This window comes from Toxotes jaculatrix, chromosome 23 (assembly GCF_017976425.1).
Source record: "Toxotes jaculatrix isolate fToxJac2 chromosome 23, fToxJac2.pri, whole genome shotgun sequence".
NCBI classification, from domain to species: domain Eukaryota; kingdom Metazoa; phylum Chordata; class Actinopteri; family Toxotidae; genus Toxotes; species Toxotes jaculatrix.
The window spans coordinates 15,145,653-15,171,504 of record NC_054416.1 but is presented as its reverse complement, the minus strand read 5'-3'; the positions used below and the strand labels follow the sequence as shown (position 1 = coordinate 15,171,504).

The 25,852-nt window shown below is 40.2% G+C and overlaps 2 protein-coding genes across 2 annotated transcripts; both read right to left on the bottom strand.

Moving 5' to 3' along the window:
• Positions 1-5,126: 5,126 nt before the first annotated feature.
• On the bottom strand, positions 5,127-7,343 carry vgf (VGF nerve growth factor inducible). The gene has a single exon (XM_041031202.1). The coding sequence runs from the start codon at positions 7,341-7,343 to the stop codon at positions 5,127-5,129; it is 2,217 nt and encodes a 738-aa protein (XP_040887136.1).
• A 7,741-nt stretch (positions 7,344-15,084) lies between these two features.
• Positions 15,085-24,599, bottom strand: ap1s1 (adaptor related protein complex 1 subunit sigma 1). The gene is made up of 5 exons (XM_041031203.1): positions 24,435-24,599; positions 22,098-22,276; positions 19,362-19,470; positions 19,141-19,278; positions 15,085-17,013 (listed from the first exon to the last, which is right to left on the bottom strand). The coding sequence occupies exons 1-5, from the start codon at positions 24,435-24,437 to the stop codon at positions 16,966-16,968; spliced, it is 477 nt and encodes a 158-aa protein (XP_040887137.1). The 5' UTR covers positions 24,438-24,599; the 3' UTR covers positions 15,085-16,965.
• Between the last annotated feature and the right edge of the window lie 1,253 nt (positions 24,600-25,852).

The window sequence follows — 25,852 nt, the reverse complement described above, 5'->3', positions numbered from 1 at the left end:
GCAGAAACTGTCGCCTTGATAACCCACAACACCTCCCAGAGCATCCGCTCACAGAATCCACTGTAACGGTTACAGAGCGCAACCATCAACTGCTTTGGGTTCTGGGCGAGAGTTTCTGGACCACGTAGGCCAAACCATATTTTATTCCTCTGCTTGTGAGTTGAGGTTTAAAATAATATCTGTATTGTTAAATTCCATTTGTAGACATCTCAGTATCCATTAGTGGATTAGCCACACAATACACAGCCTAAACATGTTCTCTCTGCAAGTAAGGATGGCAGAGAGATGGACTTCTTGGTCTTAGGAGTAGTATTTGCACAGGATGGCTCCCACTCCCTTGTCTTAAGTGTTGACCTCCACCACAGACTGATTATAGTCCAGGAAATGTCAACAAGGGTGGGAACAGCCTGGGCCTCTGAGGCGTCCCTTTGGTTGCTGCTTGCCATAATGATTAAGCTTAGGAGGGAAACCATGGACACATGAAATTCATTTTTGGTGTTCACTAATATCTAGTTTTCCAAACGAGATGGTACATTTCAAGGGGGTTTATCCTGTAAAATAAATCTGAATTCTTTAATGTCTGTTTGTTGCAGGGGTTGTGCTTACTTGACTGCTTTGATTAACTTTATAATCCCAGATGCAAATTGATTTGCAGAACAGGCACAAACACAATAAAAGATCAGTAGAGAGTAAATGAATAATAACGTAGTGGAGAAAATCACTTCAAAGCCCAACAAAATATGGAATTTGCCCAGGGGTGCCCAAACTTCTGCATACAACCATGTTCATGAATATGTTTGATTGGTTCATGGATTTGTTTGAATGCATGCATAGGTTCATCTAATGTGCGTGCACTTGTGTGTGTGTGTGTGTGTGTGTGTGTGTGTGTGTGTGTGTGTGTGTGTGTGTGTGTGTGTGTGTGTGTGTGTGTGTTTGGGTGCTCTGCAGTGGCTGCATGATGATGTTGGTGGATGAGTCACCCAGTCTTCACCATGTGACATCATGAATCACCGCACCTCTCCGTGGGCAGAGCTGCAACCATCAACCACTCCACTCCTCCCCTGTCTCATTCCTCACTCTCTCCTCCCTCCCTCGCTGCTTCTGCCCAGCCATGCGCTACCTCTTCCTCACCCTGTCATCTGGTGCGCTCTTTGTCTTCTCTGTCCTTTTCTCTTTTTCTTTCTCTTCTTTTATTTTCACAAGCTGCCTTTCATTTGATTCTATTTCACCACAGCCTTCTACTCATTTTAACCTTATATCTCAGTCTTACCTCCAGTCTTGCTTTGACTGTCTCATTTACTAATGCAGGTCCCATTTCATCATTCCTGTCTTATCTTTGTGTGTGTCTCTTACACACACACATACACACACACACACTAATCAGGCAGTTTCCACATGTTGTCTTTTCTCAGGTTGAATTATCAAACAGAATTTGGCAGCCTGTGGAAGTCCTTGTTGACGGATGTCGGAAGGTATTTCTCAAACCTCAACACAGACATGCATTTGTGGTTACTGCTCTGCGTAGGTGTTAGCACATCCTTGCAGCACTTGATCAGCATCTCCTCTGATGACTGCTCTAACCTCTAATCACCCTGCTCGAACACCCCCACCTGTGAGAAGCGTGATGTATCAAAGCAAGCCAGGTCCTGTTCTCTTCCCCCACAAACCTCAAGTCACTGTCTGAGCCATAATCAACCCAAAGGCCCACGCAAGGATCACAGAGGATACTCATTCTTAACCCTATTTGATTTATTCATCAGAAGAGAATAGAGAGGGTAGTTTTTATAACGAGCCAGACAATCATTGAGGCAGCAATTAGTCAATTAATCAGCTATCTAGTGACGGATTTTGACAGTGCAGGGGCAGCTAATGCAAATTACAAATCAAAATCATTTTCCTCTTCTGGTATCTGACCATATGTTCAACTATCTGTCTGAGATCATGATGCTGCATTGCTTTGCAGCAAAAGTTGAGCCAAGTTCAAGTCCCTTGTCAGACGACCTTACTTTTGCTTGCAGGAACCCTTTGTATTAGCACCTCTGGTGTTCCAACACAGCGTGAATAAGATGGTTGCATTAACTAATCCTGTGCAAATTTCAGTGTTAAAACACTCTTAGATTACTCACCCACCACTAATTTATACTCTGGATAATTCATGGGGACTACGTCCACAGAAGAATGTTTTGCAGTTGAATTATTTAAAACATTATTTTTAAATATGGTAAGCTGCAGATTCTCAGATGTGTACATCTAAAAAATCTGTATAAATAAAAGCAGAGCTATCGGCATGAAGAGGTACCACTAGTGAGAAAATATGATTTTTCTAATTTTACTATGCCAAACACTTCAGAAGTTAGACCAACATTTGTTCAATGACTCAAGAATTAGCTTAAATTTACTAAGATTTGCTGTTGATGTTTATGATTATTCCTAATGCCTTGCTCTTTTATTCTCATAATGAGGCTACAAAAACCATCCATCCATCCATCCATCCATCCATCCATCAGTACATTAACAGTGATCATGATCATGTACTATCCAGGGCTATCCAGGGCTATCCAGGACCTGTGCTGTCTCCTGCCAGACTCACATAAAAATTATCTGTATCCACAATGAAGCATTTTGTAATCAAAATAATTGACTTTATTTGTTTCTTTACGTGTAGCAAAAGTAGTCATTGATATGCGCATATTTACATCCAGCAAAACGCATGTTTATTACGATGGTTACAACAAGGTACATCTAGAAAGACCACGGACAATGTTTGCCGCATACATGGCTCAAACAATGATTTTTAAGGTACACCAATGTCATTGTTTCTGTCAGCTTTAAGATTTTTTTTATGGTTTTTTAAATTGATGCTTGTACAAAAAAATAAGCACTTTTTTAATGCAAGTATATAGAAACGTGCAGACACTGTGCCCTCATCTTTTTTCCTCCCCTTCTGTTTCTTAATATTTAACTTCCTCGTAAAAAACAAATAATTTTTTTAAGAGAAAAAGCTTTGTTTTTATTCCCATTTCCTCCACTCGGTTCACCCTCTTTTTTGACTAATGGCCTTTTTTTCATTGCTAGTCGATGACATGATTCTGTTCTGGGTTGGCAATGTAGATGCTTGAGGTTTGCTCATCTCTTAGCAACAGACAGCCACAAAGGTCAGCAACACCTACAAACCAAAGAGCAACATTTGCTCTTGTTCCCAGTGACATGTTTGAAAAAGAGGGGAAAAAAGGAGAAAAAGAAGTGTTTATTGATTACTGATTATCAGAAGCCATTTAATATGTATATTTAGCAATGTCATGTTTTTAATTTATAAATTGTGGCTTAAACAGATTCACCTGAATATAAGCAAACTGCTCCCATCTCCAGTGGAATCAGTCCAAGAGATTCATTATCCCATCTGCTTCCATTTCAGATTGCAGTCTTTGTCTTATTGATAATATCAAGTGGTACAAAAAAAAAAGAAAAAAAACAACACAATGGGTGGAATGTCACAGTGACGTGTAAGGCAGCAGATTTCTGCTCAGAGTTTGGAAAAAAAACAACCTCTTCAAGTTCTTACCTACAAATGTATGAAATACATTATTGTATTGAAATGAATGAAATGATTTTAATTGATGAATATTAAAAATTACATCAACTGGTCTTCACTGAGCTGGAGGAAATGTTGGGATTTACCACAGAGGGTATCTTCGAAGAATAAGGCTGGTGATTTTGCCTGTTGGTTGTTTTGTTTTGTTTTTTTGTTTTGTTTTTTTTTGCCTCTTCACATGCAAATCGCACATGAAAAGGCAGAAACCAACAATGAATTTATTCCACTAGCAAGTACTATGTGTGTATATCCAAAGTCTAGTGTAGCTTATTCCTTTAAGATGTGGTTGGACAACATACAGCCTTTCATACTCTGTAAAAAAAACAAACAAAAAACCCAAAATACAGTGAAAGAATTTTAAAAAGATGAATTTATGTAGTTGTGGGATGTTTTTGAAAAAGTTTTTGAAAGCAAGAGGACAGGGTAGAGAGATGGACTGACATTGTCGGGTTTAGTCTTATTAGGATAGGATTTGTTGACAAAATGCAGTTTAGTAAAAGAACCTGGCTTCCACCAACTGTAGAAGAATGCCATATAGAGTTTGGTCAGGGTTTGGCACCATAGCAACAAGGTAATTGAAGTTATGCAAAAGGATGAGTCATCCGAGCTATTATAGTGGTGTTAGTGTGCCTTCCACAAGCTCTTTTATATGAAATATGCTTTTTGGTGAGTTATATTTCATTATCAAGAGCTTTGGAGGAAATGTTTGAGCATATATAATGAAATGATGCTCTCTTCTGGTGATTGTTTTGGCTGCATTTTTCTAAATTAAAAAAAATGATACATTTGCACAAAAACATTTCTTTTACATTTTTTTCTTTTACAAACATTTTAAAAGAGCAAATAAGGAGCAGCCTGTCATGATTCCCAGATTATGTATGGATCTTGATTTCAATCTCTTAGAGGTGATTGGTGTGTTGGTGTGCCAGTTTTTATGATTTTTTTTTTCCCTGCCTGAGATAATCCCACAAATATTCTTTTTGTGTGTCTGTACCGTAAAATTTCACCAGCTATCAATTTTTTTTTCAGCATCCATCATTACCTACGATTCATCCGACTCTCAAGCTTTGACTCAAAAACAATTTTGTTTTTTAAAAGGTACAGGTAACAACATAGCTAAATATCCTCCGTGGTTGTTGGCATTATAAAATGTCCAAATGGAGAATGTTGTCATGCGAGGACTTTGGATGAGAAGTTCTAACATGATACAAATCTTTGCAGCGTCATGTTCTCCAACAGACTTTGTTCATCCTGGTTCCCCTGCTTCCCCATTCACAGAGGAGGAGCGTAGATGTCTATCTTTCCTTTCATTTTCCTACCAAAGTTTCATTTTCTCCAGATTACTTCTGGACAAAAAGTCCCTTGTCCTTCTCCAAATAACAACAAACCGAAAATATTTTTGAAAGAAATGTGTTACATATGTAAAACAAAACCAAATACCAGCGAAAGAAAATCAGAAAGAAATACATTCTTTTCTGGTCATCTCTCCTTATTTCCATTCTCCCTATATTCTCTATCTCTTTTCATCCCTCCTTCAGTCCAGCATTTGTGGTCTCTTCACGAGTATCTGCTGGATGTATTTCTCCAGACCGTCACGGCTGCTGCTGTCTGACTGTTTTCCAGCCGCATAATAATCTTCATTTCTCGTCACTGCAGGTGCCAGGGCCGAGTAATAAATTTGCCTCTGTTGAGGAGAGATTCCAGGCATTCGGGGAGAGGAACGTGGTTTGGGCATAGGTACTGGCTGAAATGACTGGGGGTACAGTGGGAGGGGGTAGCTGGCGTAGTAAGGTTTCTGTTGGAGGCCTGAGGGGGGTTTTCTCAGCCGGGGTTGGACCCAGCTGTAGTAACGGCGTTTAGGAGGGAAAGTGTGGGCATCATCCACAGAATTTCCCAGGAAGTTATTGAAGGTGAGAGCAGGTTTGGGGATGTAGTAACGGGGTTTGGGTCTTGGGGGAGGTGGAAAATAGATGGGGTAGTAGTCTGGATAAGGCTTCTTCTGGTAGTAGAATGGGTAAATGTAGGGGTAAGAAGGGTAGCTGCTCCAAACAGACTTGGGTGGTTTGAGCCAGAGGTCCTGTTTAATTGACAGAGTCTTCTGAGGTTTGGACCACAGATTTTGATTGGCTGGCAGAGGGTTTGCAGGTTTGCTCCAAAGATCGTGTGATATTGCTGGCATTTTCTCCTGGAACCACATTTTGCGGAGATTGACAGTCGGAGAGGACTGCTTGGAGATAGGGAAATTATTTTGATTGGTTGAAATCTGTGATGCTGAGAAACCATTGGTAGATGAGAATGAAGACGACAAGGGCTTTAGTGGTTGTTGCCAGTGTGACATCAACTCAGGCGGCACGTCTTTCTTCTTCTTTTTCTCCACATCACTGATGATGTCCACCACGTCGTCGGCCGGGAGGTGGAGCTTGCTGGAGATTTCAATCAGCTTGTCGATGGTCTGGGGATCGATATCATCCTCCTCCGTGACTTCCTGTTCCTCATTGGACCTCTTGTCTTCTGCAGCGTTTGACAGAGATGAGCTGTACTTCTTGTTCCCGTTATTCTGTTTGACCATGTAGCGCAGCAGCATGTCCGAGGCGATGTCAGCCAACTTTTCCTCCTCCATCTTGGCTCTCTGTGCCTCAGCTGCCTGCCTCCTCATTTCCTCCTGCTCTGCTTTGGCCCGGGCCTCCTCCTCCTCTGGACTCAACACCTCCTCATCTTCCTTCTCCTCTTCCTCCTCTGGTTCATCTTCCTCCATCACCTCCTGCTCTACTGGAGGCTGGGACTGTTCCGCATTACCGACATAGTTACTGTCCTCAAAGTCATCCATGAAATTGCCTCCTCTGAATGCTGGCAAATTCATGGCTTTCTGTGTCTCTTCTTGCCATTTCAGTTTCTTCTTAGTCAAGGCCAGGTTGCTGCCTTTATTTATTGGTATGATGTCATTGTGGTTGCTGTAACCTCGGCTCTCTCTCTGGTTTTGCCCTGAATCTCCCTTCCTCTTGGTGGCTGTGTCCAAACGAGGAAACTCCTTCATCATGGTCTCAAGGCTCTTCAGCTCCTCTGGATTGAGCTGCTCCTCCTCCTCATTGTTACCTTGTTCAGAGCTGGTTGGTCCCCGCTGGAGGGCAGCACCCTTCCCATCCTCCCCTCTTCCATCTCGACTAGCCGGCTGCTGTTCTGTTCGGACCTGAACTGCCTGGCTCGTGGTGCGACTGGTCACCTTCTCAGTCATCTTCTCCTCTTCTTCTTGAGCTTTCTTCCTTTCCTCTTCCTCCTCTCTTTCCTGCTCCTTGCCCTGTGCGGCCATCAGCAGCTCTAGCTCCTGTCGTCCATCTCTGTCTCTGTCTGCTCCCTCCATTGTTCTAACTTGTCTGTACTCCTCCTCTTTTTTATGCTCCCCACTGTCAACCTTGATTTCTTCTTCCATTCTATCATGCTCTTCTCCCTCCTTCCTTCTCTCTACTTGTGAGTGATTCAGTGCCTCCAGTAAAACTGCTGCCAGTGTTTTGGGATCCACATCTTTAAAGAGCTCCTCATCTGCCTCTACCTCTTCTTTCTGTAATGATTGTCTTTCCCCATCCCTTCTTTCCCTGTCTCCCGACACCTTCAGCTCAGGAGGAGTATTTCCATGTGGGCTATCCACATCCTGAGGGATGTTGATAGGATGGGAGCTGGACCGATGGAGGAAAGAAGCCCCTGTCAGGAGGACCAGGAGGGTAAGGACACTTGAGGCATTGTGGTACCCAATCATGGCCGCTCAGCCCAGGACCAGCTGTAAGCAGCGAGGGGGAGATCAGACACGTCTGGGGGAGGGAGAAAAACACAGATCTTCAGTTTCAACAACTAATTAATTACACATATGCTTTTTCTAATTCCTACCGCTGATTATTGCATGTGCAGCCAAAGAATATGAGCCCCGCTGATTAAAAAAAACAAAAAACAAAACAGGGAGAGATGAAAACATGCACTGACGGTCTCCAGAAGCAGGAGGCAACACCACTGCAACATCAGCTGCAAAGGTGCTGGGGATGGGGTGGGGGGTGTGGTGTGGTGTGGGGGGGCGCACTGTTGTTGGTGCTGAAATCTTCGGTATTGTAGCTTCTGTAGTGCAACAAGTGCATTGATGTTGACTGGTTAAGTTAGTCTAAAAGATCTATTGCTACTCCCTGGTTTCAACCCACAACAAGTCTACATATTTGTCGAATCCGGAGAGTTGACAAATATGTATAAATTTGTGTAAAGTGCACTCAGGGGTATAATATGATCACTCTTCAGGTCTTTTAAACTGTTTTCTGTTTGCACTAACAACACCATGTCAAATTCCCTGTATGTGTAACATACCTGGCAATAAAGTGTTTTCTGATTCTGATTCTGATAACCTGCTCTTTTTAATGGACTACCATAAAACTGTGCTGCATGGCAACATACCACACTGTTTTCTGTCAGTAGTCTTAGGACACTGCAAAAAAAAAAAAAGTCTGCAGTAATTTTGTCCATTAAAGTAAAACCCATCTGCCATACGATTACAGTTTTTCACCTGATTAAAATATAGCAATAACATGTACATGTTTAAATAAAGACATAATTTTTGGGTCTGGTGCAAAGAGATGCGCTTTCTCCAAGAAAAAGCAAAGAAAAGTCTTTTTTTTTCTTTTTGGTGATTTCAATACACAAAAACAAGCAAAGGACTGGCTGAGTCAGGCATATTCTGCAGTGGAGGCAGTGGAGGTGGCTGGATTGCAGGGGATGTGTGATGCGTGATGTGCAAACTCGCAGTGAATGATTAAGATACACAGGCTCTTATATGACTCATCTCATGCTCTGTACACAAACCAAACAAATCAGCTTGGTCGCATCTGTCTTATTCTCTCCTGTAGAAGGTAGGCTCCTGACCCGAGCACATCACATTATACTTTTATACCAGCAAGGCAGATTAATAATCTGAAGTAAGTAAGTAACCTTCCTGCAGCCTTACACACCAAGTGTATACCTCATAACCTCCAACAAACATGGAAGTCAGACATTTTGGACATGTCAAAGCACTGTCATTGTCACCGTTTCTGTAGTATCATAATCTTTGTACTGTGAATGTTACTGCATATTAATGCATACAAAGGGAACAGACTGAAGCAGATTCATTCTTCCTTTTTCAATCTGGTTATTTTTGGCAACAGTGGTAATTGTGATGATGATGATGATGATGATGATGACTGCCGAGGAGGAGGAAGAGGAGGATGACAATATGGCCACATCTGTGTTGACCATAAACAAAGAAATCTGGCCAGTCGGCAGCAACAGCACAATCAGCTACTACAGGAGCTGCAATTCATGCAGCATAATGCAAAGACTCATTTAAAAAAATACACTCATGTGTCTAAATTATTGAGTATAAAAGGTGTTACTGAATTCATATGATGAATAAAAATAAATTATGAGTCATAGCTCAAGTGTAAATGTTTCAATTCCTCTTTTGTATTTTTTTTTTTAACTCTATACAGTAAAAATGTAAGCAATTGTTTGGCCACAATAATCCAGAGTGCTCGTTTAATGTTTGATAAACGTCACAGTATTAATGAATAAAAACGAAACCACACAATCCCTAAACAGATTTCCTTTATCAGAGGAGAAGCTACAGTAAGTTGACTCTTACTTGCAGATCAGAGAGAGGATTCCAGCTTCCCGTCCTCCTCACGTCAAACTCAGAGTCGCTAGAAGTCCTGCTGTCACGCACAGATGCACAGAGCCTGCTGCCTGCACCGAGAGGTTGTTGTTGTTGTGTGTGAGTTGCTGTTGTTGTCTAATATTAAGTGTTGTTGTTGTTGTTATTGTTGGTGAGTCGCGGTCTCTTTCCGCGCTTCTCTCCCGGGATTCCCTCTGTGTGCGGGGCTGTTTTTAGGACCACGGACAGCGGCTGCGGCTCTCTTATACCGCCGCCCTCCCGACCCACGTGATTTATGCGTCAAACGGTCCCAATTGACGTCACCAGACTGAGTTTCATTGATAAGATTATTCTGCGCAACTCCCCCCCACCCCTTTGATCGAACCAATTAGCTGCAGTGCTGGAGCTGCTGAATGAACAGAAGCTGGTGAATGAATTCGCAATTCATCGTGGCTGTCTGTCAGGGGCGAACCAAATCTTTCTGGGGGCCCACAGTGAGGGGTGGAGGTTTCTGGATCTCATGAAAAGCCTGTTACTCATTTCTGTCAAATACTCATGAAATATAATCTTGTTTGACTGGTGGGCTGATTATAAAGGCACCTAATCTCATGTATTATGAGGTATGTTTTAGTGATAAGAGACTGTATTATTGGAAGTGGAGAATCACTTGTGTGATAAATTGTTCATGCAGTTACATATGACAATGATTTATTAAGTACTGAATTAATTAATAAAAATCAATAGATATCCACTTCACCTGATTCCTGCATTGATAAAATATATTTTAAAACATTTTTCAAAGCAAAAAAGGAAGGAACTTTCACTCGTTCCTCGTTCTTAAAATGCTACAAACCAAAAAACAAAACAAGGCAGTAAATATGAACATATGCGATTTCCAACTGATCAACTCCATATGTTTGGGAAGATCATGTAATATGTAATGTGGTGCAATGTTGCTTTCCAAGTTTGTATGTACTTTATGTCACCAGATACTTTACACACACAAACTACAAAATAAATAAATAAATAAGTACATGACAATAATCATTTTTGAGCATGGAAGTTTGTCCTTGACTTGCGAGGTGTACAAACATTGACACAGTGCATCTGGCAGCTGTGGGGGACACTAGTGACACCATAAAGACCCTGGAAAAAAGACTGAATCAACACCTGAAATTAGACAATCAGCTTGTCTGCGAACACCGGATCAAAACCACTCCTGACATCCACTGAGAAGAGGTCAAAGGTCATCGAGCAGGAGAATGAATGAAAAAAAGACAGAGGACATTGTCTTCTGACATCAGAGACCATTTCTGACCCCCCCCATATACAACCACCTGTTATCATGTGACTGTAGGTCAGTGCAGATTACATGCAACAATCACGGCAGACTGATGCTGCAGTGCTGCTTCTGCAGTGCATACATGCCTCTACCACTGCCAGGTGGCAGCAGTTGCACCACCAGTAATATAATTACTACACAGCCTTGTTCCCCATCTTTAGTGGAAACAAGATTTCTCCTCCCTCTGCATAACATTGTGACCACGATCGTCTATGCCCTGCTTCGGTGACATGTTGGAGATCAGTAGTAAACAAATAGTTATGCTCAAACACTTAATGCAACAAGTGATCAAAAGTCATCTTGTGCAGAATTTGCGATGAACCTGTGATTACCTCTCAAAATGGCAAAAGTCCTCAGGCTCCTCTGCCCAGCTTACCCACACACCTTCCACATGTTTCACAGGATTCAAACTGATTTGACTGATTTGCCAGTGTGTTTCTGATTGCTTTCTCTTTGGATGTCACCCAATTGTATCACTACAATCCAGAGGCCAGTGAGCCAAGAGGAGATGGGAAGGTGGAATGACTGCTAACATTTCTTTGGTGCAGTAAGTGTACTACTCCCATGTTGTTGTTGTTTTGAATGCTTACTTACTTTTTGCTTTCTGTCATTCTTATATTTTTCATTCAATCCTTTGCATGTATTTCCTTACTTTTTTTTATTTGGCCTCACTCTTTGACTTCTCTGCATTATGAATAATTATTATTTTTATCAATTATCATCTTTATGATGAGCTGATCATGTTTAAGCAGAAACTGTAACATTACTCGTGGGTGGGGTTAAGGCAGGACTTCCAGGTATGAAAGGGAAGGGACTAGAGGTGTAGCTGCCTGTCATGTATAATGTGAAGAATGTGGCCTCCTTTATGAAAAGAGAGAATCAATTATTTCACACATTAAAATCTTATTTTCAAATCTTTGAGAACTCTTTGAATTTCAAATTTTACTTTAAACCTTTCAATTTCTAGCTTTATTGTTTTGTAGTATTAACCCACTTTCACCACATAAGCAGCTGCATGGATACAATATAAAAATACTCCATTACAAATAAAGGTTGTCCACTGAAAATGTTATGTAAATAAAAGTACATAAGAATCATAGAATCATATTGCATGGACTGTTTAGAGCTTGAGTGAGTGACTTCACCCGTCTAATTGAAAACTTTCCCAAAAAAACCTATTTCAACCTCTTCATTCCCACAATTATCAACCTTCAGGGACAATTTAAATATCAAGACACAGATAATTTAAAAGATAAAAGTTTAATTAGCTTAAGGGGTTTTTATTTCTTTATAAAAGTACATTCACACTTTCAGTCCCTTTAGCATTTGCATGTATAACATTACATATTCACTGACCTTCTGCCCCTTCACAGCTCTCCACCACGCACTGACTCATTAGATCTTCCTCAAAGGATCAAAACAAATTTTTAGCAAGAGATTTCAAATCAAAAAAATCTTCATTCTCTTTTACATGAATTCCTTTACGAACAAGACAAAACAACACATTCATTGCAAGTCATTGTATAATAGGAGCTCATTGACCAAAGAGATTGATAATAGAAAGTGAAACAGCATTGGCTGTCCACTAGGTGTTGGCAGAAGAATGTGAGGACCAAGGGTTCAGTATGCTTTCCAACTCCGAATGTCAAAGACAGAGGGCTGTGTCACAGTCTTTGTCAAAAACAATCCAACTATCTCCATCATTTCACATGAAATGTGAACAAGAGTCCAACAACATAAATGTCTTCGAAGATACACCATCTGAATGTGTGCACCGTTACTGTATCATAACTAAAAAAGATGTACCACAGACACTAAATTCCTGGAGAGAGGTCGGGGAGGCATCGGGTGGGAGCCTGGAGGTCACAACAGCAGGTAGAAAACAGAAGCATGTTTGCTTCAAGACAACAGAAGTGGTTGGAACACTGGTGTGCAAAACTAGTTTGTTTAAAGCATACTAAGACCTTTAGCATCGCAGGAAGTGAAACATCTGATTTATAACTCTGATGACTAACCCCAATCAGTTGTCATACTGGAGTCTTTGTTTTGCAGCAGTTTTCAGCAGATCAAAACTCAACCACCCTTTCTGCCTCTCTTCCCCATGCTCTTCTTTTTGATTAGTTCCTCTACACAGGCTCAGACTGGATGTCCTTCATCCAGTTCCTGTCCACAACCTCTGTCTTTGCTCAACGGTCACCTGAGGATGTGCTACCTTCTTAAGAGACAGCAGTGTTGCAATGACAGTCCAATATTCACTGAGAAGTTCTCAATCTGTACAAATAAGCAAGCAACGTGATCAGTGGTTGTGAGTGAGAACCTTGCTGATAGTCATGGAAATGTAGCCACAACCAAACTTTTTAAAAAATATTTTTAAAAATAACACAGATTTTAAAAGCAACAACAATCATTTCACTTCTGTGAGTGTAACATAGACAAAAGGTTGATAAGATTTCCGGCTTTCTGCAGAAGAACAATGACGACTGTGTGTGAAGAACATCTAGGATCAGTGGTGAGCTCTGAAAATGTTTGGATTTCACTGCTCCTCTGGTGCCGCTTAAGCAGGATTCTGAACTAAGTTTGAGGCTTTATGAAGCCATCATCATCAAAGTGACATGTATGTGTATATAAGTGGCTGCAGCATCACAAGTTCACATACCTGTGTGAGTATTCTCCGAATGTACCTGGAGGATTATAAAGTACAAATCCAAGAGAAGCAGATTAGAACCGAACCATCTAAATATTTTCCAAAAGAACTTTCAATCTCTCTCACGCTCAACTGGACTGAACATAGCAAAGGTTGAGGAGGTTACTTGCTGCATTATTTATGTTGAAATCACATTTAAAGCATTTTAAAAAAAAGCCTTTCTGTTGAGTCTGCTGAATTCACATCCTGACAACCCTTCTTTGGCATGATTGTATTATCCTGACCCCCAGCCATCTTCATCAGTGGTTTATCCTATCCTTCTTCTTTGGCCTGTCCCTGGCCACTTTGAGGGTTTCCTTGAGACGGTTTTTAACAGCAGCTCCCTCCTTGGGCTTCAAATGACATGTAGCGCTGGCCCTTGCACTGCCTCCCTATTCAAACTACCATCCCAGCAGGCAATGGGTGGGAAGAGCCACTGAATATAGCTAACCCTAAACCCCTGAACCACTCTTCCACCATGTCTTTCAGAAAGGTTACAAGCAAGGACTGATATATAGCCCTTGATTGTAACCTGAATGAATGAAATTCAGGTATAATGAAAACCATACATATATGCAGACAGGTGACAAATGAAAGGTAAAATGATCATAGAGTCTCTTAGTAAGATGTTGGGTCTCTGGACTTCACTGGAGGGATGAATGCCATTCTCCATTCTCCACCACCATAGAACAGTCTAACATTTAGGCCCAAAATCTCCCATTGGTGTTAAAGTGAGTTGAGATCTGGTGACTGTGAAGGCCACAACACATGCTTCAAAGCACTTTTATACTTATCAAACCATTTGGTGACCCCTTGTTGCCCCGTGCCATCCTGTTTCTCCACTCATTTCTCATGTTTGCCTGTAATTTGTCACCTGTCTGTACAATCTGAGGCAATGCAAGGATGTGTTTGAAATGTAGCAAATCTCCAGCTAAGTGACAGCCAATATTGTTGATATAGATGAGGATTTTCTTGTCTTTTTTTTTTTTTTTTAATCTGACGATTTCAGTTGTGCGAACAGTGCAAGTGATTTTTCCCAAATTGCCATAACGCCCGCCCCTATCTGAGATGAAATATTTTTGATGAAAGCCCTGACAACACCTGCACAGTCACAAGTATCAATGGCAGTGGCAAGTCAAAAACAGTGGGTTTAGTAGGTGTAGCCTGGCTCTAATCAGCAGCAGAAAACCATACAGCATGGTCTCTGAATAAGGAATAATAGATTAGGATTTTTGTGAAAATGATTATTCCAGTACAGAAGAGGATTAGGGCCAAATGTGGAAAAAAAAATAGAATTCTGAGAAGAACAAAGTAAAAGAAACGAAGAAACAGTTTTTTCGGAGAGTTCTGACTTTAAACTCAGAATACTGACTTTCTATACTTCAGAAAAAACAGAATCTCAGAATTCTATTTTTTTCCCCAGATGGCCTCCTCTTCTGTAAATTCCATACATAATCATTTAAAGAAAGAAGAAAAAATTTGCAGACACTAACCAGTTCCTGCAAAACTTTTTTTTTTTTGCTTTTGAAAACTTTGCCTTGTCTGATGAGGTGAAATGAGAGAACATGATTAAGACTTGCTTGCGCACAACTTGCAATCATTTATTTTCCTCAGGAAAATGTTTCCAGGAAGAGCATTTCAATCTGATCCTGCTATTTTTCCTTTACTTCTATTACTCTAGCAGCAGGTGTTCATCCTGCATTTCACACAGACATCAAATTCAGATGACCAACATCATTAACAAACCACACATTAAAAAAGGAATAGGTAAAACATTGTAAAAAATATGTATAGGACCAGGAGATTTATTTGTCTAAACTTCAAATGATTTTAATTCGTTCAATCCAGTCTGAATATGTACCAGTTCCAGCAAAACTGTGAAGTTTGAACTCCAACAATTACTTCTGAATTCTTGTTGCATCTCCGTGTTTGCTTCCTGCTACCTGGAGGGACACTAAGTGGAATGCGATTATCAGTTGCACCTTATAAAATTGCATAAGGCAGATGCCACATTCCATCTCATCCGGTACATAAGTCCACTTACGGTACATATGAATGGCTCATATGTAAACAAGCTATTGTTTTAGACTCAAATGTCTTTGGTTCCTTATTAACAATTCCACAATACAGTTTATCACCCTGGGCCCGTTGCGTTAGCTAAGATGGGGCCAATCACAAATATAGAATGAATTTCAAACAGTCTCTATGAGAAGATTCAACAGAAATTCTTAAAACATCAAACGCAGTTTAAAGAAATGGAAGAATATAATAACACGCATGTTCCTAACAAAACCTCTTGATTTCAGCAGTGACAGAACAGGAGAGTGGAGGCAGAAAACTAAAGAAAATTCTGTTTTCTTACAATCTTTATCTTATGTCGTAGTTATGGCCCTAAACACACACTCATAGCTCATCCTGTTGGTTGTGATAAGGTTTCACTACATCTTCTTTGCTGAGGTCTGGGGACACAATGGCTTTATATGGCTTTACAATGCAACGCATTACCAAAACCATAACTGAGAATGAAGGTGAATGTTAAAGTTATTCCCAAAACTGTCTGTTGTTATATTATCTGCTATATGTTAGCACATGTAAAAGCAGCAGGAATTGAGGCAAATGCTACATGGTTGTATGAAAGCAGAATTTTGTTTTAGAGGTTTGGTGATATTTTATGATTTTTTCTGACTGTCAACAAATATCATGTGCAGCAGGTCATTGTCCAAAAACTATTAAAACACATCAGTGAGCCACACTGTTGCAATGGGCGACGTGTTCCTTCATTAGCCTGAACACACCCACCCACGCAACCATACACACACACACACAGCAGTTCATTTTGACTCACATACAACATCCTGCAGGAATATACTCACAAGAGCACCAAATGTGGATTAATCCACCACTGAAAATAGTCCCCAACAAAGATAATTTCCTCTTCTTTATGTAACATGCAAAAAAAAAACTTACCAAAAAAAACTACAACTATCCATTTGTGAGATTTTCCTCTTCAGTAGGAATCAATGGGCTTGGGGCTGAGAGCCACAGATAGGGTAGGGAAATCTTAAAGTGTTGAGAAATGGACTGTTGGTGTTGGTCTTCTCATGACAATTGTTGAAAATGACAAAAAAAAAAAAAACAGCATAACATAAGACTTATTAGCACTTCAGTGATGTCCTATTACTGTCTTCTGTCTTATAAATCAAATCCCTGACCAGTCCACATTCAGTACCTCTTAAACATCCATGACAAGGTCTGACTGTTCAACCTGCTCTTTGCGTCAAAGCATCAATGAAACTGCAAACCTGCCTCACTGTGATTCTAACATCAGTACCAGTCCATCTCCCTCCTTTAAAATTTGAACACAAAATCCTCCTTCAGCCATACACAAGTTTAAGTGTACCGCATTTCCTCTACCCCATGCTTAGATCTCTCTCACAAACACACACACACACACACACACACACACACACACACACACACACACACACCTTAAGGACTGTCAATGCAAAGATCTTCCATTCTTAACTGAGTCTCTTCCCCAGTTAAACACTGTACATTAGTCCCTAGAGCCACAGATAAACAGAGCCAACGCCATCAGCCCAAAAATGTTCCATCCCAGATTGTGTCCAGTAATCTCTCATTCAGCCCTCTACCTCAGGATCTATAGTCTCTCACAACACTGCTGTGTACTACGCCAAGCCCATCTCCTCCAGCACACTCCTGGGTGACTCGTCCTCCTGAAAAAGAAAAATACAAAGGCGTTAAAATGGAGGACTATTTAAAAATATATCCACAAGTACAGGTTCATGCCCTTTCTTGCTCAACAGGCAGAAGTCCAACAGCCAAAATTAAAGCCGCAAGGAGAAACGAGAGGGTTTCAGGCTTCTCAAAGATGAGTGAAAATCATTTCAGCTAATTTGATTCTGTTTGGAGAAGGTCATGAGAGCAACCCCACACTTGTTTCATCATCAAAAAGTCAGTAGCATTTTGAGAACTGCACACTCAAACTTGCATCATTGGTCCCCCCCTTCATCAGCTGGTACAATTTGCACCATGCTCATGTACACGTTTGGGACTGGTGGCGCCCCCTATTGAGCGATTTCAAAATAGTTTTACAGAAGTGGTTTGACATTGTTGTGAAACATATCCTGCCAGTTTTGACAAACAATCTGATTTATGATCTGAATTTGTGTTGTGCCACACCAGTTTTCCTGCATTTGTAGCACCCCCTTGTGGTAGATTTTAATGAAACGTTCAGCTTCTCCTATAGAGATGTGAAAAAATGTTTTTCTTTAAATTCAGAATCACGCATTAGAACATTATTTGCAGGTATCGTACCAGGTTTCTTGTCTCTACCTCATTCCAGCTCACAGCAAGTTCAGCAAAGGCATAAGACGGCAGATAATGATGAATAGGGGATGCCAACATGCACCAGTCAATAGGTCACTTCAGATTAACAAATTTGGTGAAATTTGGTGAAGATATCCATTAAAATATATGACAAATTGGTAGTGAGTTATTTTTTAAATTTTCTGCTAAGTCCCGACCCTTGTGAAGTTTACTTGTCAATATCTTGACAATTAATTAAGACATCAACAAGCTTTACACAATTTTTGGATCAACTTGGTCTAATGATGGTCCAGTGATGATTCAGAATTTTCATGTGTTTTGGAAACTGCATGAGAGAATTCAATGTCACTTCCTATGTCCACTATTTGGCACAAGAGAATACCCACTAATTATAAGTCATTTTGCTGTGTATCGTGTAGATCTGTAAATTTCATGTGAATTGGATTTGTCACATAAGGCTGACTTCCTGCTGTCAGCAGGTGGCAGTATGACTGTGACTCACAATTGACATGTAGATGTGTTCGTGCCTCGACTGGACTGGCATGAGAAATATGGAGTAGATTGGACAATGTGAATTCAAGCTTACTGTTTTATGTTTTGGGCAAAATTTAACAGCACACCATGTCTAGGGCATTCTATATAAGCTAAAAAGCTTTACAAGGCTCTCAATGGTCAGGCACCATCATATCTTAAGGAGCTCATAGTATCCTATGACCCCATTCTGGGTTTAGGGGTGGGCCAAAAATTTTCCTCTTTGATAAATCTTATAGTTAGTTCTGGCTGAGGATGTCCTTGAACCATCCATTAGATATGCTGCTATAGGGTTTGACAGCTAGAGGACTTCCCATGAGGAGCTCCTCACTCTTCCTCTCCCTCTCTTTCTGTTCTCAAAGTCAGCTTTATCGTCAATACTGCCATATGCACTGGACATACAGATGATTGAAATTACGCTCTCAGACCCACAAGATAAAAATAAGATTTAAAAAAATACAAAGAATAAATGAAGGCATAAAAATATATATATATATACCACAGTAAGGTATGCTCAATAGTGCAAAGGGCACATAGGATTATTCACTGATGTACAGTGACTGAAGTGCAGGGAGGGTGCAAGGGGTATAAAGTAGGGGATAAAGGGGTATAAAGTTCTTATTTATATCCCATTAATACACGTTACTAACTGAGCTTCTTCTCTTTCCTGTAGTTTTGTTCTACTTCGTCATCTTCTCTCCTGCTGTTGCTCTCTGCAGGTTCATCTGACTCCAGAGCTGCAGAGTCTGGATCTGTGGGCCACCTACTGCCCCATAATTAGTCTCATTAATTATTATTAGTAGGCCTTATATTAGTCTTAGTATCAGCAGTTTTACTAGTTTTACTATTCTTATCCTTATTATTGTCCTCTTATCATTTGTTTTGTTTTTATTATTATGTGAAACCTGCACGCCCCCATCCCCCCCCCCCCCCCCCCCCCGATTGGAGGTGCTGGATAAAAACCCTGAGAAAGCCAAGGTTACCTCCTGCAGTAGGTCGGCTTGTTCGATGGCTTTGAGGACGCTCTTCTTAGATGTGTCCTGGATCTCTCCTCCCATCAGGAACTCATCTAGAATGAAGTAAGCCTTCTCAAAGTTAAAGATGATGTCCAGCTCACACACCTGCACAAACAAACACAAGTCACCAATGTCTTTCACATGCTCAGATAAGGAACAACACAGAGAGTTAGAGATATATCACCTACACTGCCAAAGTATTTATCGAGCAGCTCCACAAAGCGGTGGATGACTTCCAGTGTGATCAGCTCATTGTCCTGCTCTTCGATTGCACAACAGAAATACAGGCTGGCATACCTGCATGAATACACACACACACACACACACACACACACACACAAAACAGAAACAACATATCAATATAATGACAAATCATCAACTCACCGACGTAAGCATATGTCTGCCACAATTTTTAGAACATTTTATCATGTTATAACAAGAAACTTTTCTTGTTATTTGTCTTTGTGTGTCAGCCCTGCAATTGACTGGCGACCAGTCCAGGGTGTACCCTGCCTCTCGCCCACAGTCTGCTAGGATAGGATCCAACTTCCCCGCAATCCTGACAGATCAAGCGGCATAGAAGATGAATGAATGACTGTGTAAACTATCAGTTGACATTCTGTCCCTCTGTACTTCACCAAGGGCAAAGTTGGGCCTGAAGATTTATGGTCACGCTTTTTGTTTTTTGTTTTTTCAATACAAAGAAAATATAAAAAGCGGATAAATGATGATAGCTGTAGCCATAGCCTATGAGCAAACCAAAAACAGAATCCCACAGCATCCTAAAGGTTCAAAGCTCCCTCCCCTTCACACCTAACTCAGTCAGAAATTTACAAAACTGCAAAGCATGACATTGTCTTAACATGAGAATGCAGAGGACTCCATCAAGATATTTTATCACTGCTGAAGGATGTTTCCTGTTCAGAGACAAAAAAGACAGTTGTCACAATGAAGTCACATGGACTGACAGATAACTCATTCACTGGGCAATTTTGGTGATGTCATAATTCTATAAATTATTTATATAAACAAATAGATAACATTTACTGTTCTAAAAAATCACACATCCACTGTCAGAAAATCTTGTAATTTGTCCATTTTGGTTTCACTACAGAAACAAACGGGACAAACGGGACCGAGAGCTTCTGCTCTTGTTATAAGTACAGTGTTCCCTCTGTCCATCTCCACTGCAGGAAATCCCTCAACACATCACCCACCTAGCCACCCACACACAGGCACAAGTACAAGCTGATAGACTCTCCTTTGTTTTGTCTGCCCACCTCTGCATTCTGCTCACACGACTAAGCCTTGGCACACAGAGAGTCAGAGAGTGAGTGCAAGTGTGTGTGTGTGTGTGTACTTCGATCAATAAGAATGGAATGCAGGGTCTCACCCTGTCCACCCACCTAAAATCTAATGCTCCTCAGCCCCCATACAAACTGATGAGAACTTTTACTGGTCTGTGGAAACTTAAGTACAGAGTAGAAACATCAAACCAGATACCCAGAGTGTTTTTGTGTATCAGGACACTTGTATTGTTCATGTACAATACATGTATTCACATGTTCATCCCGTGGCCCTTTACCAACAGAAAACATATCAGAACCTATTTGTCAAAGTTAATTGGAAGTCATTGGAACTGTTGGTTAGGTTTGTCCGAGTGAGTCATTATCTGGTAATACAGCATCACACAGAACTATCGTCCCTATAAGTCCCTGCAGACCAATTCACCTTTTAAACTGCTGAGCTTTGTTTTTGGCTCCCAGTTCTCCCTCACTCTTCATGACCCACTCCCTCATGCCCTCTATACCTATGACTGCATACCACATCATCCCACGTACACCATTACAAAGTGTTTGCGGACCACATGACCGTGGTTGGTCTCATCTTCGATGGGGATGAGACGTCCTACAGGGATGAAGACCGGACTAAGGCAGCGTGTTGCTCTGAGGATAATCTGGCACTTAACACCTGAAAAACAAAATAACTAATAACTGACTTCAAGTAGGAAAAGGGAGGATATAGCGTTTGTGACATTTGTTGCACCCCCAAATGGATGAGACTAAAAATGTATTAATCGGTCTATTTCCATGCGCCATGAGCAGTATGACACTTTGGATCCTGGTTAATACTTTTTTTTAGCTAATTAGCATGATGTGAAAAACTGTAAAACAAACACACTTTTTTTAGATTTCAACTTTACCAACACCAATTTTGGTTTGGACTGGGCATATAAAAATTTCTTCTAAATGGGCAAGATCAGTCCAAAAACATGGTAACTCATTACCCATTTAACCAATCTTAGTCAAACCAGAAATCCATCGTTGAGTGCAAAAAGGCTTGAACCTCCACATTCTTGCTTGTGGATATTTTTTTCCATATTGTTTAAACTGATGCATTGCTGAAGAGTAACATTCTAAGTTTTGTTGTACTACTGTGCAATGACAATAAAGGCATTCTATTTGATTCTACTCCATTCTTTTCTAATGTTTTCTATTGAGTGAACAGGTCAGGTCAGGTGATGGAATATCTGTGACTTTCGAAACAGTCAAAAACATACAATGACTCTGAAGTTTTGCTTCCTGCTGCCATAACAGTGCAAAGTCTCTTGTATTTTACTACACCATAGTCAAAATGAAGTCATTATCATATGCCTAGCCTTAGGTTAGAACTGATATTTAGTCCTGATATGTTAAATAAACCTATTTATAGGTTTTGGATGATGAGGAATTGAGCACACATAGCTCCTTAATATAAATGACATGAGTTCATTGATTTAATTGAACAAAATGAATCTCTTGGCTGTTGTGTGAAAAAAAAAAACCCTATTAAATAAAGTACCTCCCTAACATAGACGCTCCTGGAAGACACTTCCAGCTGCCCAGCACAACTGAGGACAAATCTGCAACAGTTTATAATTCTACCTTTTGTAGACAATCTTGAGGTCCCTCCATTCCAGGAAACTGCACATCTTTGGTTTGCGGGCGAGCACTATCTGCATCAGCTCCCGGACCATCTTCTTCTTGTCACGCTCAGCTGTGGCTGTGTACCACTTCTGCAGCCGCAGCTTCCCCTGCCGGCTGAACAGCAGCATGAAACGCATCTGCACACAGATAGGGACAGAAACCATTCAAGGAAAGGAATGAAGACACGGGTCTAATATATATTCCATAATGAGGTATCTGCCAATAAATGAGAATATGTAATCTGTTTTATTGGACCAATAAAGGAATATTAACAGTGATGAATAACATAGACGTGTCTCACATCAAACTGATGTTAGGACTGAGAGATATGATGATAAATATCTCTGGTTGCACTGTACCATTGCAGAGTTGAAAATAACTATGCAGGACTGATTTAGGGCAACGCTTGATTTTTATATAATACAACACTGGATTTATTTAGCTCAACTGCAGAGGTCTTTATTTAAACACAGGCTGACAACAATAGAGCATTTGAATTCTTTCTCTATTATGCATTTCAATAAAGATTACTGAAAGCAGATGTGCTGCAAACTATATATAAAAACAAATAGTAAAGATTTCACAGAAATCATGAAACAAAAAACAAAAATTTAGTCTTACTCCAAATTATTAGAAAATCTTACAGTACATCTGTCAATGACGCTGTCAAAGCAGTGTTTTAAAGTAACAGAATTAATGAGGGAATTTTTTTAGGCTACATGTTGGATGCTAAAAAAACATCTTCCTAAAGCAAAGCTGTCTAACAGCCTACAACAGGTAATGTTACACCGTCAGGTGGAGGATTATACTGGATAGCACGCTGCGTGAAGACCCTGAGGTAGCTGTCGGAGTGAGAGGATTTTCTAACAAATACTGACATTTAAATGTTGTTCTAAGAAATAACCAGCTATAATATCAATGACATGGAAGAACAGAATATTCACACACACACACACACACATATATATATGTTTGTATGTGTGTGAATATTCTTCATCTCAAAGAACACAGGTGGGTTTTCAAATGGGGACCCAAGTTTGAGGAATTCTGCAAAAGAAAATGCAAATTGATGTTTTATTAAATGTGCACATCTACTGTTGTTACTTCACTACAGTTCTAAGGGATGTAGACCACACCAGGAAACACACTCTCAGACAGACATCCCCACAACCATGTGGTCCAAGGACAGGATATGGACCTACCACAAGAGCATCAGTGGACATATACAGCGGCTTCAGAAAGTATTATGTTGTAGATTTAATTTTAAATGGATAAAATTGATGAATGCAGCCAAATACAGAGAGCTCCTTGAAGAAAAACCTGTTCCAGAGAAGCACACAACCTGCGACCAGGCATGGTGGTTTGCCTTTCAGCACAACAATGACTTGAAGCACAAAGCCAAGACAACACTGAAGTGGCTTCAGGACAAGTCTCTGACTGTCTTTGAGTGGGCCAGTCAAAGTCTAGACTTAAACCCCACAGAATATCTGAGAGACAGCGTCCAACCTGATGGAGCTTCAGAAGATCTCCCTGGAAGAAGGAAGGAAATTCATCTGCCCAGATCCAGGTATGGAAAGCATGCAGATGCTCACGCAAAAAGATTTGAAGCTGGAATTGTTGCCAAAGGGGCTTCAACAAAGACCTGAACTGATGGTTGAGTGCTTTTGTTTCTGACTTATAACAAGTTTCTAAAAAAATTCCTACAAACATATTTTCACTTTGTCATTATCAGTTATTGAGTGTGTTTAAAGTGAAGGGATCCCTGTGCATTCACATACAACAAAAATTTGAAAATGGGATTCAATAGATAAGAGCTAATTATTTTATTCACACAAAAAAGTCCCTGTGCATTCGAATCTAATAATCAGCTCATTACTGTATATTCCAGTTGTAGGTTGGCAGGCTGATAAAAACAGGAAGCTGAATAACAGTCATCTTCCACCTTCAATGTTGACACTAACTATAGTCTGTGGCTAAACTCGTTGGAAGCTCGGTAGTTATTCAAATTTTAAATTACCATCGTCTTTCTTGCTATAGTTTATCAATACTGAATGGCATTAGGTTACACTTTGCATTACACGAGCCATACACTGATTAAAAGCCCTACCCCGTGTCAGAAAGACGGGATTATTTCACATTTTATGCAGGTATGCGGCCTGTTAGCTTACAGGCTATGCTGACAGAAGCCAGGTGGAGGTAGCGCAGGTGGGCACTTCCTGAAATCATACACCTTACTAGCATTAGCTTAGCACATAGCTCCTGCCTTTAAAAAACGAATAAGTCGCAATAACGTACCATTTCGTCTGCTTCTTTTCGAGCTACTGCGACGTTACAAACGAAGTGTCCTTCCTGTCCTGCTGGTCCAACGTAGACGTAAAAACCACAGCTAACACTGACGCGCCATATCTGTGTTAGATGCTGTACCACTGAACAGGACTCATCCCCCTGCTACACACAGCAGTTCCGCCTCTGAAGAGCATGCGCACAAGACGCACACGTCCTACCCTAAGTTTCGCCTCTCAGGTAACACGTATTATCACAGCGGAAAGGGCTGTGATAATACGGTTCGTTAATTCTGGATATTTATTTTTATTATCATCTATAAAATTATCTAAAATGATTTCTGCTCTTCTCAAACACCCAAGTAAACATAATGTTTGAACTATAGCCTAACCACGTAAACAGCTTGTGGGCTGAGAAAGATATGTTGCAGCAAAGATTAAAAATATGTCATGTTAAATACGTATTTACAAATATGTTCAAAGTAAGTATTTTGGATCTAATTGGAAAAATATAATAGCAGTTTATAATAATAGCTATACATACTATTTTTATAGCTCAGGTCATGCATTGTATGCAGCTCAAAATGATGTGCACAAGAAAATAAGATGTTACTTTTTTTTTTTTATCATACTTCTTGAATGCAGTTTGGGTACTATTGCATTCTACTTATAATTCATGTTCTTTTATCCTTTAACACCAAACAGAGCAGAGTTAAATAGCTGGTGTCAAATCACAAGTTCTTTTAACCCTGGTTTGAGTGAACTTCTATTTGAAGTAATGTGGGTAAGTTGTTCTCTATAAATGAACTTGAAAGGGTGATAGTGATCATTTTTAATTCTTTAAAGCATAACTGTCATTTGGTCTTCTTAATTTACAACAAGAAATTCATTTCTCTCTTTTATGAGAAATTAATTTCTTTTAATTCTGTTAATGCTGACAGAACCAGGTAGCTATGGGAAAAGGAGGCTGAACTTAATGCAGAGGCATGGTTAGATGTTTTTGTATCTGCTAAAAAATATTTACATGCAATAGACACCGGGAGAGTGAATATAGAATTTTACACAGGGTGCAGCACACTCCTCAGTCCCCAGATTTACCCCCTTTGTGCAAAGTGTATAAAAGAAGAAGGAACCTACTACCACTGTTTATGGCAATGTCCATTAATATCCAGACATTGGAAAAAATGTCACCAAAGAACCGAGCTCAATTTTCCACAGCAGTTACATTAGACCCAGTACACAATGGTACAGAGAAACATTTAAGATTTTCCAACGAAATATCTCAGCACTATTTTAAAAGGTAACAAAAGCATCTTCTATGATATGACAGACTGTTAAATTTCTTCCTTTGACATGACTTCTAAAGCATAACTCATATACATTATGACTTTTTTTTCATTTGCAAAGATCTGTGCTGTCTGGTTCTTTGTT

Coding starts and splice junctions, on each gene's coding strand:
- vgf (XM_041031202.1), bottom strand. CDS start 7,343: ATGATTGGGTACCACAATGCCTCAAGTGTCCTTACCCTCCTGGTCCTC.
- ap1s1 (XM_041031203.1), bottom strand. Junction 19,279..19,361: donor TCGATAAATACTTTGGCAGT/GTAGGTGATATA, acceptor TTGTTTGTGCAG/GTGTGTGAGCTGGACATCAT. Junction 17,014..19,140: donor AAGCCGACCTACTGCAGGAG/GTAACCTTGGCT, acceptor TTTCTTTTTCAG/GAGGACGAGTCACCCAGGAG.